Source organism: Epinephelus lanceolatus, chromosome 3 (genome assembly GCF_041903045.1).
Source record: "Epinephelus lanceolatus isolate andai-2023 chromosome 3, ASM4190304v1, whole genome shotgun sequence".
Classification (NCBI taxonomy): Eukaryota; Metazoa; Chordata; class Actinopteri; order Perciformes; family Serranidae; genus Epinephelus; species Epinephelus lanceolatus.
In genome coordinates this window covers 10,540,106-10,553,608 of record NC_135736.1, presented here as the reverse complement: position 1 = coordinate 10,553,608, position 13,503 = coordinate 10,540,106, and the positions used below count along the sequence as shown (strand labels likewise).

Below are 13,503 nucleotides of genomic sequence, written 5' to 3'. Positions count from 1 at the left end.
AATTAGGAGATAATGTTGTGATATTTCATCATTACTTGCCTATTAGATACAGGTATCTTTACTTCTTCACTTTGTCCTGAAGAAGACCATCTTTGGTTGAAACATATTAGTTATGTCCACATGAAATGAAAGTAGTTATTTTTTTTTTTTTTAATTTGCATAATTAGGTCTTTGCTTTTCTGTCTCTCTTAGTCAGGCTACATCAATGAGCATGGCTCACTGCTCACTGTAAATGCTCACTGCTTGCCCACTGTCAGGCTGACATTACAGCAGAAAGCAGGAGTAGCCTAGTAGTAGTTTTGAAGCATGACATACTGAGTTTATATATTAGGGATGCATGATAATATTGGCACATCATCGGTATCGGCCAACATGCTGATAATGGCTGTGTTTCCCAGTTAAGATCGATCTTAAGACTTAAGAGCACAGTTAAGAACGTCTTAGCTAAGAAGGGTCGCTAAGATAAGAGTGTTTCCCAGATGTCTTCTTAATGCCCTTCTTAGGATCACTCTTAAGATCGCTCTTTAAGAAGCTCTTAACAGGAGGTGTCCACTACTGCTGTGCTGAAACTAAATCAATCGATGTCAGGCATGTCGATCACGCACTAATTCCCTGCTGCTCGTGTGTATGTGTGTTCTAATAATTTTAATGAAAAACTAAGACGATAAATATTTGTTAATGACCTATTTTCATTAACAAAAACAAGACTACAACTAAATAAGAAGTAGTCTTGGTAAGAGAATCATGAGGAAATTTATTATATTTAAACAAAAATATGAAAGACGGAGGAAAGGACAAATTAACTTAAGTACCTGCATTGTATCCTACTTGCATTCATCAATGTTGTGTCTCTGCTAATGATCATCTCAACGTGACCAGTTCACGGAAGGACAAAATTGACAGATTTATGGACTATATTAATCTACACTGAGAATCAGACAAAACGCTAGTTATAAACTATGAAAACACACAGGCAGCACGCTGACAGTTGTAAAAGAGTTCATGTGACATGTATGTGCGGATGTGTGGAGACACTAAGTTGATGAGGCGTTGTATCACAGCATGGGGCAGCCGGTACTTAATTTGGACAGCCCGGTCTGACAGCATGTCGAGTGGGCTGAAGTGCTGACGCACAAATGCATTTACATATACATGGTGACGCTGTTGGTTAGCAGCGAGAATATGCTGTAAAGCAGCCATGGTATCTCACACATGTGTGATGTGGCAATGCCTTTATATAGAGTAGCGGGTGGAGCATCCCTTGATGAGGTTCCAGCTGAGCTCAATTACACCTGTCAGTTGCCTGATATCTGTGAAATGTCACAGGTTTGGAGGGTGGATGTGTTTCTGTTGTGCCCTGACGCATTTTTTGGGTGCGGTAAACTGTCTCATATGTGCATGCAGATGTGTCACCAATTAATGCTAAACAGTCTAAATCTGAAGTATAAAATAGATCAAAATATATACGGTGCACACTGTTTTAATATCTCCTTGCTTAGTGTAATATTAATGTGCCTGACGCGGCTAGATCTGTGAGCGTTTGGTCACTAAGAAGACTGTTGCGAGTTAAGAGCTCGATCTTACAACTCCTTCTTAGTGAAAGATCTTCTTAAGCTAAGTGCGAATCTGGGAAATGCGTTTTTCTTTCACGGGAGGCTTAAGAGCGTTCTTAAGAAGCTCTTAGCGCTAAGATCTTCTTAACTGGAACTGGAACTGGGAAACGCGGCCAATATCGGTACGTCATCGGTATATGCCAAAATCAGCTTTAAAATGAACAGAATCAGCCAATGTGCTTTTTCTTATTTTAAATATTACATTCATTGATAAGCATTCTATTTCATGTCTCCATCTGCTGGTGGACCATCATGATAAGAGTATGCATGCATAATATGATGTTAAGTACACTACAGGCAACACTTGATGATCACTAAACTGGTGGGGAAAAAAGTGGATATATCGATATAATTTATCGACCAAATGAGTTGTTATATATTGGCATGTCGGATATCGGCAAAAAATCCAATATCGTGCATCCCTAGTAAATATCATTAAACATATTAGCATAAGCACACCAAATTCACTAGGCTACTGCTCTCTGTCAGCATGATTCTGTGATGTACTGACTTCAGACCAGTGTTCACAACCAGAGCCTGCTGCGCTGTGTGCAGTATATTATCTGTAAATATCAGCTGCTAGCGCTGTTTGAAAGCCACACTCCTGCTTCAGTAGCTTACGCTGCTTTGAACTGAGTCATGTGGAGGTTTGGCTGCAGTAGGGTGACAGAGTGCCTGAAAATCTCAGACCAGCTGACCACCTGTCTCTTTAACAGGATGTAGATGAATGCATGAAATAGGCTACAAAATAAATAAAATTAGTGAGATGAATGTATCCAAATGTAATGGATTAAAAGTAATGACTTTTCTCTAAAAACCTACTCAAGTAAGAGTAAAAAGTATGCTGCATCAAAACTACTCTGACAAGTACAATTTTCACCGCTGCCACTGAAACTCATGCAGGTTAACTACAATTAACTCAACTTATTGAGGGTCTGATCTCTGTGGCTTTTATTCTTCTTCCCCTCCTTTGTGACCAAAATGGAAGTAAGCCCTCATGCTTTTTTGTGTTATTCTGACTATTTAACCTTTTAAAAGTTTCATTTTTTATGACAGAGCTGTCATTTGAAATGGCAGTAATCAAATTAAATCAAATAAAAAGATTGGTTGTGTAGTAAAGGCAGCACACAGGCAGCTGGAGTGATCCTGGAGTATTTAGCCAACCATTAGCCGCTTCAGTATGTCTATATATGTTGCATATTTATGTAAAAGCTTTTCATTTAAGGATCTATTCACTAGTCTTGTAAGGTCTGTGTCGTATTTCCAATCTTGTCATGTGTTATGTGTGAGCCTAGAGCGTAGTATGTGTGGAAAAGATTTGCAGATGGAGATCATATCCTTTCCATAATGCGTATCCATATTTGCATCAGTTCTGCAAAATTCATCATTGGCACTCTCTGTTTAGATCTATTTCATGATTAAAGTGGATTTAAATGGTGAACTACATATAATGTCATATGTCTCATTCGATTAACCCAGCCATTCTGTTGCATATGGCCCTCGGGTTTTGTTCCCTTAGTGCTTGTTTGCACACTGATGAGGTGGTTACCTGCAATAACTGACTTTACTTTGGAGAATCTAAACACCAGTGAGAATAGAGAAGAAACAACATATGCAGCAGGGGTGATGTCCAGGGAGGGAGTGTGTATGGGGCTTTGTTATTCTCCAAGGGCATAAGCATATGGTTTGATTTCTTCAAAGCTATCATTTTTGTCTGTGCAGTGGAGCAAGGCAAAATTTAATATCTAATCCAGTCAATCATATACAACACAGTTTTTCTGTCAATTAACGTCAAACACTGATTAACAGTGTAAAATTAATGATTACTAGAAGAGGTGGGTTTTTCTATTACTCCTACTCCGTCAATTGCATTTTTTTTTCAATCTTTTCATGTTTTTGCAGATAACAACTTGATTCTGTGTTTACTAATGACACATGATCTCTGTGTTTAAATTACTGGGGGATGGGGTGTGTCGGGGGGGGGTGAATGTGACCTTACAAAACAGTTCGGGGATGTCCAATGAATGTCATACATTTTTCACAGATTTGGGGGGGTCTAGAAGATTGAATTACGGATTTTCTCCGGAAGAAGGACAATGAGTTCTGTTGAAACTGACATTATAGACTAGGACCATCATCAGTGGATAGTGTAATTAGTGTACCGTGACTGCACACGTAATTTACTATCTTAGAAATGTGAATTTCGTGAAGAGTTACTCTTCAAGCAAGACATGACAAGAGAAGTGAAGATGAGGTTGAAATTAATTGCCCAAATGGCAGATTTTTAGGTATAGATACGACATTTACAGTTTAAAGTTGTAAACTTTATGTCTGAATTTCATAGAAAACACTGTGATGACATCCTATAACCAATAGGTTAAAGGTCAACTTCACTGTGACATCATAATTTTCTGCAAAAACATTTTTTCTTTCATTATTTATGGTGATTACTCAGAAACAGAAGGGGAGACATTTGTTCAGATACTGAATTGGTGACACTAATCTTGGGTGCCCGCGTTGAAACTGCAGATTGTATAGATCCTCTGTGCTGTGTGTGAAGCATCAAGATTTTAGAATATGTAGCTTCTTTGCAGCACCATCTATACACGAAGCTTTGTCAGCTGTCATGCCTACATATGAATCTGGACAGACATGGATGTAAACCGTACATGACTGGTTGGCGGAGGCATAAAAGCGTGATGTGGTAACTCTAATTTGAGCTAATAGAGGCCATGATAATGAACTGGTAACTGTTAAATATGGCTTTAAGTCTTGTGTGAGATTTGTGAAGTGTTGTAATGTGTACAGATAGTAGTATATCCTTCTTTATTTTAAGTCCTTTCATTCATTCATGCATTCATTCGTTATCTGTAACTCCGATCCCAGCTGACATTTGGCGAGCAGTGGGGTTTACCTTGGGTAGGTTCCCAGACTATCACAGGGCTGACACATAGAGACAGACAAGCATTCACACTCACACTCACAACTGAGGGCAATTTTTGAAGTCACCAATTAACCTGCATGTAACCTGCATGTAACCTGCATGAGGAATCTGGAGAAGATTCCATACGGTCACGCGGTGAACATGCCAACTCCACACAAAGTGTAATTTAAAATTGTAATTCTGCTAATAATTGCCATTTGTACTAAATGTGTCAGTAAACTGATTACCCTTTTCTGGCATTTTAACAAAATACAGTACCTTTTTTTTCTATCCTAATTACGTCACACCGTTCCATGTATTCCATCACCCAAGCCTGACCAGAGTACATGGTAACACGATTAAGTCAATCACAGAATGTACCGTATATTGCACAGATCTGATTGTTAAAGTGCGTGCATTCTTTAATAGAAGAGCAGCAGCAACCTTTAAGGAGGTTCAGATTAAAATACAACAGTGTAAGAAAAGAGGTGAAGAATGCAGGTAGATCAAAATGGAGTTTGCTTTTTATTTCTTTGTCAGCTTGGCTTGCTCCATTTCTCTCTCCCTCTTGCCCTGGAGGGAGTTCTGCTCATTAGAGCAGTGAGCCCTGCAACCCCACAGGGATCAGTGTCACAGCCAGACAGTGACACACATATACACAGAAACACAGACACTCACACATACACACTCACAAAGAGCAGCCTGATGATCCAAGTACCCACACACATGCATACCCTTATCAACTTGCGCACGCACACACACACACACACACACACACACACACACACACACACACACACACACACACACACACACTGGCGTACACTCTTTCATCTCGCTGCTATTTTGACATCTCATCCCTGGAGGGAGCAGCTTAAAGATGCACCTTTCTCACCTCCTCTCAATCCCCAACCCCCTCCAACTCCCCATGTCACCTCCACCTGAGGTTGCCTCTCCCTCTCATCCTGTCTCTCCCTGCTCCGTTAAGCTGACAGGTGATATGATGATAGAAATGCCACAGACCTGAGGGCGGATGGTGCTAGTCAAATGGAATGCCTAGTCAAACCTTGAGGGAGTTCTGTCACGCTCCCAAGGTTTCTCACCGGGAGCTTTGGGAATAGTTTAAATTCAGATTGCGTCAGCAGTGTGACACAAGACAACACAGAATAAGGTCAATAAGATTCTTAACTCAACAGTAATCAGTGATGATTGTTTTATCCCTATCATAGATGAAACTAGGCTTCACGTTTTGAAATGAAGTGCTACAGAGACCGAACACATCAAATATTCTAGAAGAAAAGCGATAGCAGATTATATGAAGGTTTCTACAGAAACTTTAAAGAGACATTTATGATAAGGGATAACAACATTTCTGCGTGTTAGAATTTCTATATGTTTATTATTGGTGCAGTACTGGAAAAGGTTCATCAGCCTTATTGCAATGATTCATGTATCCACCACTTGATGGCAGTCTTGAAATTGTAAAGGCTTCTCCTGAAAACTCGTCTGCAACTGTGTGTGCTACAATGTGTTCATTATGGCTAAACTGTATGCTTCAGTGTTGGCATAATGAACAGTACATGTTCAGAATTCCACATCCACTGTCAAAAATAATTCTGTCTGGCCCTGTATCTAATATGTGTTGTCTTTAACAGGTATGCCATCCCTCCGGAGCACGGGAAGAGACTAGAGCGTCTGGCTACAGGTAAAAGAATAATTTATATTCTCTTTGTAATCTCCATATAAATGGAGGCGGGGAGAGGAAATTAAATAATTATTTAATAACGATTGCAGCATACAGAAGCAGATCTGCACTAAACAACAAAGTACAGCACATAAATTAAACTCAGCATTGAGAGGGCACTGGAGGTAATGGCAAAGCTCAAGATGGAGCATGCTAATGAGCTCTGACTACAAACATGCAAAAACTGCTGCTAGGAGAGATGTAAATAGGCAGAGATGCTTAATGTATTGACAAACCACTTTAGGGAAATCCATACTGTCAGGCATTAGTAGACTAAATAAACTGAAATGTGTATGATTACATTTAGAACTGTATAACTGTGTGTAAAATGTAATGTTAAATAAGCCTATAAGGTTTTAGATGGCAGTGCTGATTACCTCACTGGATAAATGTAAAGCAATAAAGGGTGAGAACTTAAAGGAAAACGAAGGTATTTTTTTAACCTGGGCCCCATTTTCCCACTTCTTTGTGTCCAAGTGACTAATGGAAACAACAATTGTCTGAAATTGGTCCAGTATTGAGAGAGACCACTGCAGCCAAAGCAGCAAAACAGGCTGCAATGTAATCCCTGCGGGCAATGGAGGGTGTACACTAGGGCTGGGCAATATACCAACTACAACTCCGACCCACTCACTCACTCACTCACTCACAAGTTCTCCAGCAACACTAAAAGGGACAAAGAACTGCTCCTCTGTTTAATCTGTCTGTTAGACTGCAATGTGACATTGCACGTGCTATGCTAAATCAGTCTGTGAGATGAATGACATTACCACAGTGCAATCCAGTGCTGCGCTGCATGTGTGGGAGACAGAGCCGCTTGATTGTGTCAGTGAGCATTTGTTTGCTAGTTTGTGTGTGAAGTGGATCATAGCGCATCGCTGTTCTTCTTTGTAGTTATAGTCTATTGTGTGACACTGAGACAGCGCCTGGATGCAGACGACAGATGTAATTAAAAAATGCAGCGACAACACATACATTTCATTTACAAGATGTATGTAAAGTAGACAGTGTCTCTTGCTCCTTCCCTCCCTCAGCCTCTCTGTTGATGCTCTGTGCATACATAAGATTAATAGCCTAAATAAATAAAAAGCTTTAAATCATTTCCAGTACTAGATTCATTTGAGAGGCCATGGAAAGCAATTTTTGAACTCCCCCCACAAAGATTTTTAATTGTTCCACACTACAATGGATTTAGCTCTACTTGATCCTTTTATACTGATGTTATAGTTTTGTGGCCTGTGCTACAAACCTTTAAACCTCTTAAGCTCCAGTGCTATATCTATTTTTTTTTATTTACATGCTGTGCAGCTGTATATTTTCAAACAGGGAAAAAATCTCTCTTTGCATTTTATTTTGATCAGTCTGTTTTTATGAAAGTGCTTGTGACATCTCAGAAAATACAGAGATATGAATTCTTGTCCATATCGTCCAGCCCTAGTATACATGGGTATAGTGGATATACCAACATCTTTGTCTGAGTGTTTACAGCATAGCCACCTACCCATCTACCTAGTCATACATCCACCTCATCAACTACCCCTAAACCACTGCAATTGCGTATTGTCAGTTTATGTCCATTTGGAGAGTGCCTGGAAGAGTTTGATGTGTCCGCGTACAAACTGCTTTGTGTCCGAGTACAGAAAGTGTAGCTTAGTGTTACCTAAAAGCTTTTCAATGTCATGGCTGACTACTTGAGATTTCAGAATGAGACTTCTCCTTGAGATCAGCAGAAAGTAAGGAAAAGTGTTTTATTTCTTGGTAGGGCCTTTTCCATAATGTTGTCAGACAATTAAAACAACAATCTGAGCCTGTCTGTAGCAAAAACAAGCACTTTTAGTGGGCGTAAACTGACAGTGGACAGTTGCCCGTAGGGATTACATTGCAACCTGTTCATCACTATGGCTGCAGCGGTCTCACTCAATACTGGACCAGTTTAAAAAATGGTTTGTCCCTTTTGTCACAGAGACACACAAACATGGGAAAAAAGGGTCATGGTTAAAAAATACCAAAGTTTCCCTTTAACCACAAATGCACCAAAGTGTTTGACAAAGACAGACACATATGTATAAACATAAACACATATAAGTGCATAGATGTTGTGGAAGGATTAAAATAGAAACAAGTTAAAACACAAGATAGACCTGACCGCCCGAGAATAAAGGTTGAAAACATTGCAACCAAAAAAAACTAAACTCCACCTGTCACTTAGCTTTTTAGTCAGGCTTGTTATTCATGTATGTTTTTTGTGTGTGTGTTGGTGTTGTTGTTGGCTTACACTCCATGTTAATGGTGTGCGTGTGTGTGCATATTTTTGTCAGGTTTCTTTCCTAACAGCTTCAAGGGGTGTGAGGCTTTTCTTCGTCACAAGATGACTCTAATCTCCCCTTCCATACTGAAGAAGTATGGCATTCCTTTTGATAAGGTAGGCTCTTAGCCCCTTTGAAAATTACTCTCTGTCCTCCTCTTCTCAGCGTTTATACTCCCTTTATTTACCAACTTCCTGGAAACAGCTTTTCTTGCCAGTAAAATTAGCAGTGCTGGTTTTGACTGATTGCAGAAATTTGCAGTGGCTTATTTTAATTCTTTTTTTTTTCTTTTCTTTTACTTGGAAATGTTTGCAAACCAAAAGGACAGTACAGTTTTCAGTGGCAGTGATCTCCATGGGAAAAAAACAATCCTCCTTCTGTGTCTTTCTCTCGCCCTATCATAAAAGATTACTCAGGAAGCAGGAGAGTTCATGATCACTTTCCCCTATGGCTACCATGCTGGCTTCAATCATGGCTTCAACTGTGCAGAGTCCACCAACTTTGCTACTGTGCGCTGGATAGACTATGGCAAAGTGGCCACACAGGTAACATTCAGCTGAGAATCTTCCTCGCACACCTTATGTCTTTGGGAAGTCTAACAAATAGGTGTCAGATTTGAATACAGTTAATTTCATGGTATAAAGTCATACTGTATCAAACAGAACAGTATTATAATTTAGCCTTAAAAGTGAACTCAGAAGGCCTCTTTGTACTTTTCCCAAGCAGATATAACTCCCCCCTGTCCCCCTCCTCTTTCTTTCCTCCAGTGCACATGTAGCAAGGACATGGTGAAGATATCTATGGAACCCTTTGTGAAACGTTTTCAACCTGACCGGTACCCTAACTGGATGCTGGGCAAAGATTCTGCACCTCTTGACCACCTACTTGCCACTCCGAGTTCAACACCGGAGCTGCAGAGCTGGTTACAGAGGCGGCGGAAGAACAAGCCTACTAATAAAGGGTACTGTATTTACCTTCAGGCTACATCTGCACTAATACTTTTTCATTTTGAAATGAAAACAATCTGTACACACGGGCATTTTAGCACTGTTTCAGAATTAACCTCAGTCCATACTAGCATGCCTGAAAATGCATATCACATGACTATTGACCGACTGCGGTTGGTTGCTTAGTTAGAGGAAATACTACAGAGATGGCAAAAGTTAAAGTGAAATCTCAAAGATATGTAGACCTAAGCTAACGTGAATGTCATTGTTTCTAAAAGTCAGTTTCCGCCCATCCAGACTTAAACACAACCCTAGAATTTGGAACTAAAATAGGGGCAGCCATGTTTGTGAAGGTCTCTGTTTTAGAGGTTCCAAAATGCCAGGGTAATGTGGATGCTGTGCTTGAACATAGCAGTAGATATATATTTTAAAACAAAAACGATTAGCACGGATGTAGCCTCAGACAGCATTATATCTGTATTCTATGCCATACTGTTAATGAGAGTAGTGAACTGCAGCTAATGGTGATGGTGGGGTTTGAATCAGGAGTAGGAGTGGTGATGATTTGTATGATAAACAGTCCTCATCAGTGTTAGTAAAGATCAAATTTAATTTTGTATTAGGAAAAGAACATTTACTTAAAAAACAATTACATTTCCCACACAACATTCAGAGATGCATATTGTGGTGATGGTGCCTGTGATAGTGGATCTGGTGCATTGGCTAGTGACATAGTGCGTTTGGCCAGAAATATTGCCACAGCTGCAAAAGCCAAATGCCATTGTCTCCTAAATAACAAAATTCCACATTTGCTCTTGTTGTTTGTCAGCGTTAATCAGGGTTTTGATTTTGGATCTTCTTTGATTTCTCGCCCTTCTTACAGCAGCACCCACTCTCGTATGCGCTCAAAGCGCTTGAGAACCACTGAGGAGCCTATTGGCCTGGATGACAGCTCAGCTTTGACAAAAAGCAAGAGAAAAGGCTCGGGCGGTTCGCCCGGGCCCAAGGTGCGCCGGTCAGTGGCAGGAACAACCTGCAGGGGGAAAGAGGAGAAAGAGAAGAAAAAGGAAGCCGAGTCAAAGCACAACCAGAATCATAACTCTGCTCAGCTTGCTGGTAAGAGGCGATCGTGTGTATGTGTGTGCATGATAAAGACAGTTTGTCTGTCTGTGTTGAGCTTGTTACTCAAAGTTTTATTAGTCATTACTTTTTTTTTTCCTCCGATAAGCACAGCTAAGGCTAACATTAGATAGCTCACACATTTTTTTTTACCTGGGGGTCTTCTGTTGCTTCTAACCTGAATTTTTCCCAAGGATCTGTTTGAAAGACAGAGAATCAATCCTGGTGATAGGCAACATTTCATCCACCTCACATCCAGCCACAAGCTTCATTCGTTCTTTGTTTCTTGTAGCCTGTTGTCATATTTAAACTCCAGTTTTGGCTGTTTAGCCAGTGTTGGGCTACAGCCATCCTCATGGTGGTTTGTATTTCCTTCAGTTCATGTTGATCTGTTGTTGTAGTAGGGTTGTGTTTTTTGCAGTGCAAAGAGTCTACAAATGCAAGGTTGTGACAAATTATATCCTGTAATCTTATTACCGAAAATGTATTACTAATTAATAACACTACTTGTTACAGGGAAAAGTAATGTTATTACTGCAAAATGTAATAATGTCAAGACAGTAATGTCTTACTACTAACGCGTTACTGCCCGACACTGAGTGAGACCTATGAAATTATTTTTACTGTCCTTGCTTGCTTGATGGTTGATTTTATTTTTATCCTCAACAGGTCCTTGCAGACAGATGTGTGTGGTCAAGGTAAATCGTGTAGAGAGTAATAGTTTGGGATTTTCAAATAAGGAGCCATCCCATAACTCTCACTGCAGCCCCAGTCCCTCCCCTGCTTCCCCTGTGAAGAACAACCTCCAGGCAGAGACGATCACTCACATTGACCCTGAGCAGCTCTCAGGGTCAGGGGTCATGAACAGGAGTCCTGAAGGACTCAGGCAGTCGCCTGAGGCTACCCAGATGTATCCAGGAATTAATGAGCCAAGGTGTCATTCTCCTGAACCACAAGACCTCTCAACATCTCAGGACTGCTCTAGCAGGGTCTCTCCCCTTGAGGCCAACAAACTCAGCTCATTTTCCCACACAACAAGCACTTCTGCTGAGACTGAGAGGAGCTTGTGCCCCCCTGACTCTGGAGCTCAGACATCTAGTTCCTCGTGTAGAGAAGACACTTTATGCCTCGCACCAAACACTGACAGTAGCATGGACACGAGTACTGAGAATTACACTAACAACACTGCTAAAGCAGAGAAAATGGACACTGTTGTTGATCCCAAACACATCAATCCACACTCCACTACAGAAGCACTTTATGATCTCAAAACTGAGCCAGCAGAGGGGGATAGTTACACATCATGTGGCTCCCTCTTCCCTTCAGGACACAACTGCAGTTTAGAAAAAAACAGCACTGAGGAAAATCTTTTCCCTCCTCTGCTACAGAGGAATGCAGTGGATATGCCACAACTCACTCCTGAGCCAGCAGATAAGTTTGGAATCTGCCCTTTGCCACCTGTGCTGATCCAAGAGATGCCCTCCCTCACCCCAGCCGATGATGGGCTAACCAGCGTTTCAAAAGCTACATCATGCAGTCACCAGGCTGCACCTGTGCTTCAGCGGGAGACGCCAACCGGCTCTCCATCATCAAATGGAGCCAAACAGGAAGAGAGGGAAACTGACCTAATGATGTCGAAAGAACCTCTTACTGTCGAATATGCCAACAAATGGCATTTAGAGTCTCCATATAATTGCGAAGGGGCAGCAGCGTCTGGTTCAGAAGGAAACACAGCTCATTTAGCTACCAATGCTATGCACAAAATAACATCTGGTGCTGTCCAGGAAATGCTAATAATGCCAGGAATTGCTGCAGAAAAGGATCACTCAGTGCTGGAAAATGTTAGTACTGGACAGACTGATGCTTCCCCTTGCCAGCTAGTTCAGAGCAATGCACCTCAAACAGAGCAGCAATACAGCTTCCCAGAGTTAGCAAGTAAAGATAACTCAAAGGACTCAGCTCAAAGAGACAGTGTATTCAGTCTGAGCAGTTCTGGCTCTCTTTTAACTGGTACCTCAAACAATAATCCCCCAACCCCTTCCCCTCCAGTATGCACTCACAGTGACAGTCACTCAGCATTACAACTCCACCACCCCCACACTACATACTCCTCTTCGCATTGTATTTCCGAGAACCCATACATGGAGCCCAGACCGTTCTCCAGCAACATTTGGAGAAACTTCACTTCCCAGGGTCCTGCAGTACTCATCCAGAGTTTGCACCCAGAGCTCCCTTCTGACTTCACTCACGACCCTCTACCTTACACCATGTGGACTGAACCTCAGTGCAAAGAAGTCACAGACCTGGAGGACGCGGAGCAAGACCTCCGAGAGTCAGAGAACCAGGAAGAGGAAGGTGGACCTCTCACCTGGGCCCAGCTCGAGCCCACCTCGCTGGTATCAGTTGGTGCTGTTGAGCCCCTGGGGCTTTGTGGAGATTATGAGCTCCATAGAGGGGAAGCAGATGGGTCTGAAGCCCTTTCCTTGTGCAGGGAGCTAGGGAGGCAAAGGGAGGCAGAGGAGAGTTTACACTCAGATACTGCTGTTTCACCTCTTGGGATGGAAGGAGGAGAACAGGATGGGGTGTCTGATATGGAAGAAGGGGGATCTGATGTTGAAGAGGTAGAGCAGCAAGGTAGCGTCAAGGGAGAGAGCAGTAGTGAGTCATCTGATGAGGAGGAGGAGGAGGAAGAAGAAGAAGAAGAGGAGGAGGAAGAAGAAGAAGAAGAAGAGGAGGAAAATGATACAAGAAACTGCGAGTGTGATGAATCAGGCTTGGAACCTGGGGAGGTTTGTGCAGTGAGTGCTCTTTTCCACATCATACGAATTCAGTCTTTTGCTCACGTTTGATA

The 13,503-nt window shown here is 41.5% G+C and overlaps 1 protein-coding gene across 8 annotated transcripts in view; it reads left to right on the top strand.

Annotated features, from left to right (window-relative positions):
- Positions 1 to 13,503, top strand: part of kdm4c (lysine (K)-specific demethylase 4C) — a 40,350-nt gene that overhangs the window by 4,912 nt on the left and 21,935 nt on the right. For 5 of the 8 annotated variants that reach the window (XM_033623863.2, XM_033623862.2, XM_033623859.2 and 2 more), the window contains exons 6-11: positions 6,192 to 6,241; positions 8,599 to 8,702; positions 8,994 to 9,131; positions 9,354 to 9,547; positions 10,417 to 10,649; positions 11,322 to 13,450. In XM_033623863.2, coding sequence (XP_033479754.1) covers positions 6,192 to 6,241; positions 8,599 to 8,702; positions 8,994 to 9,131; positions 9,354 to 9,547; positions 10,417 to 10,649; positions 11,322 to 13,450 — 2,848 coding nt within the window. The remainder of the gene's footprint in view (positions 1 to 6,191; positions 6,242 to 8,598; positions 8,703 to 8,993; positions 9,132 to 9,353; positions 9,548 to 10,416; positions 10,650 to 11,321; positions 13,451 to 13,503) is intronic. The other 3 variants (XM_078164879.1, XM_033623860.2, XM_033623857.2) reach the window with 2 other exon arrangements.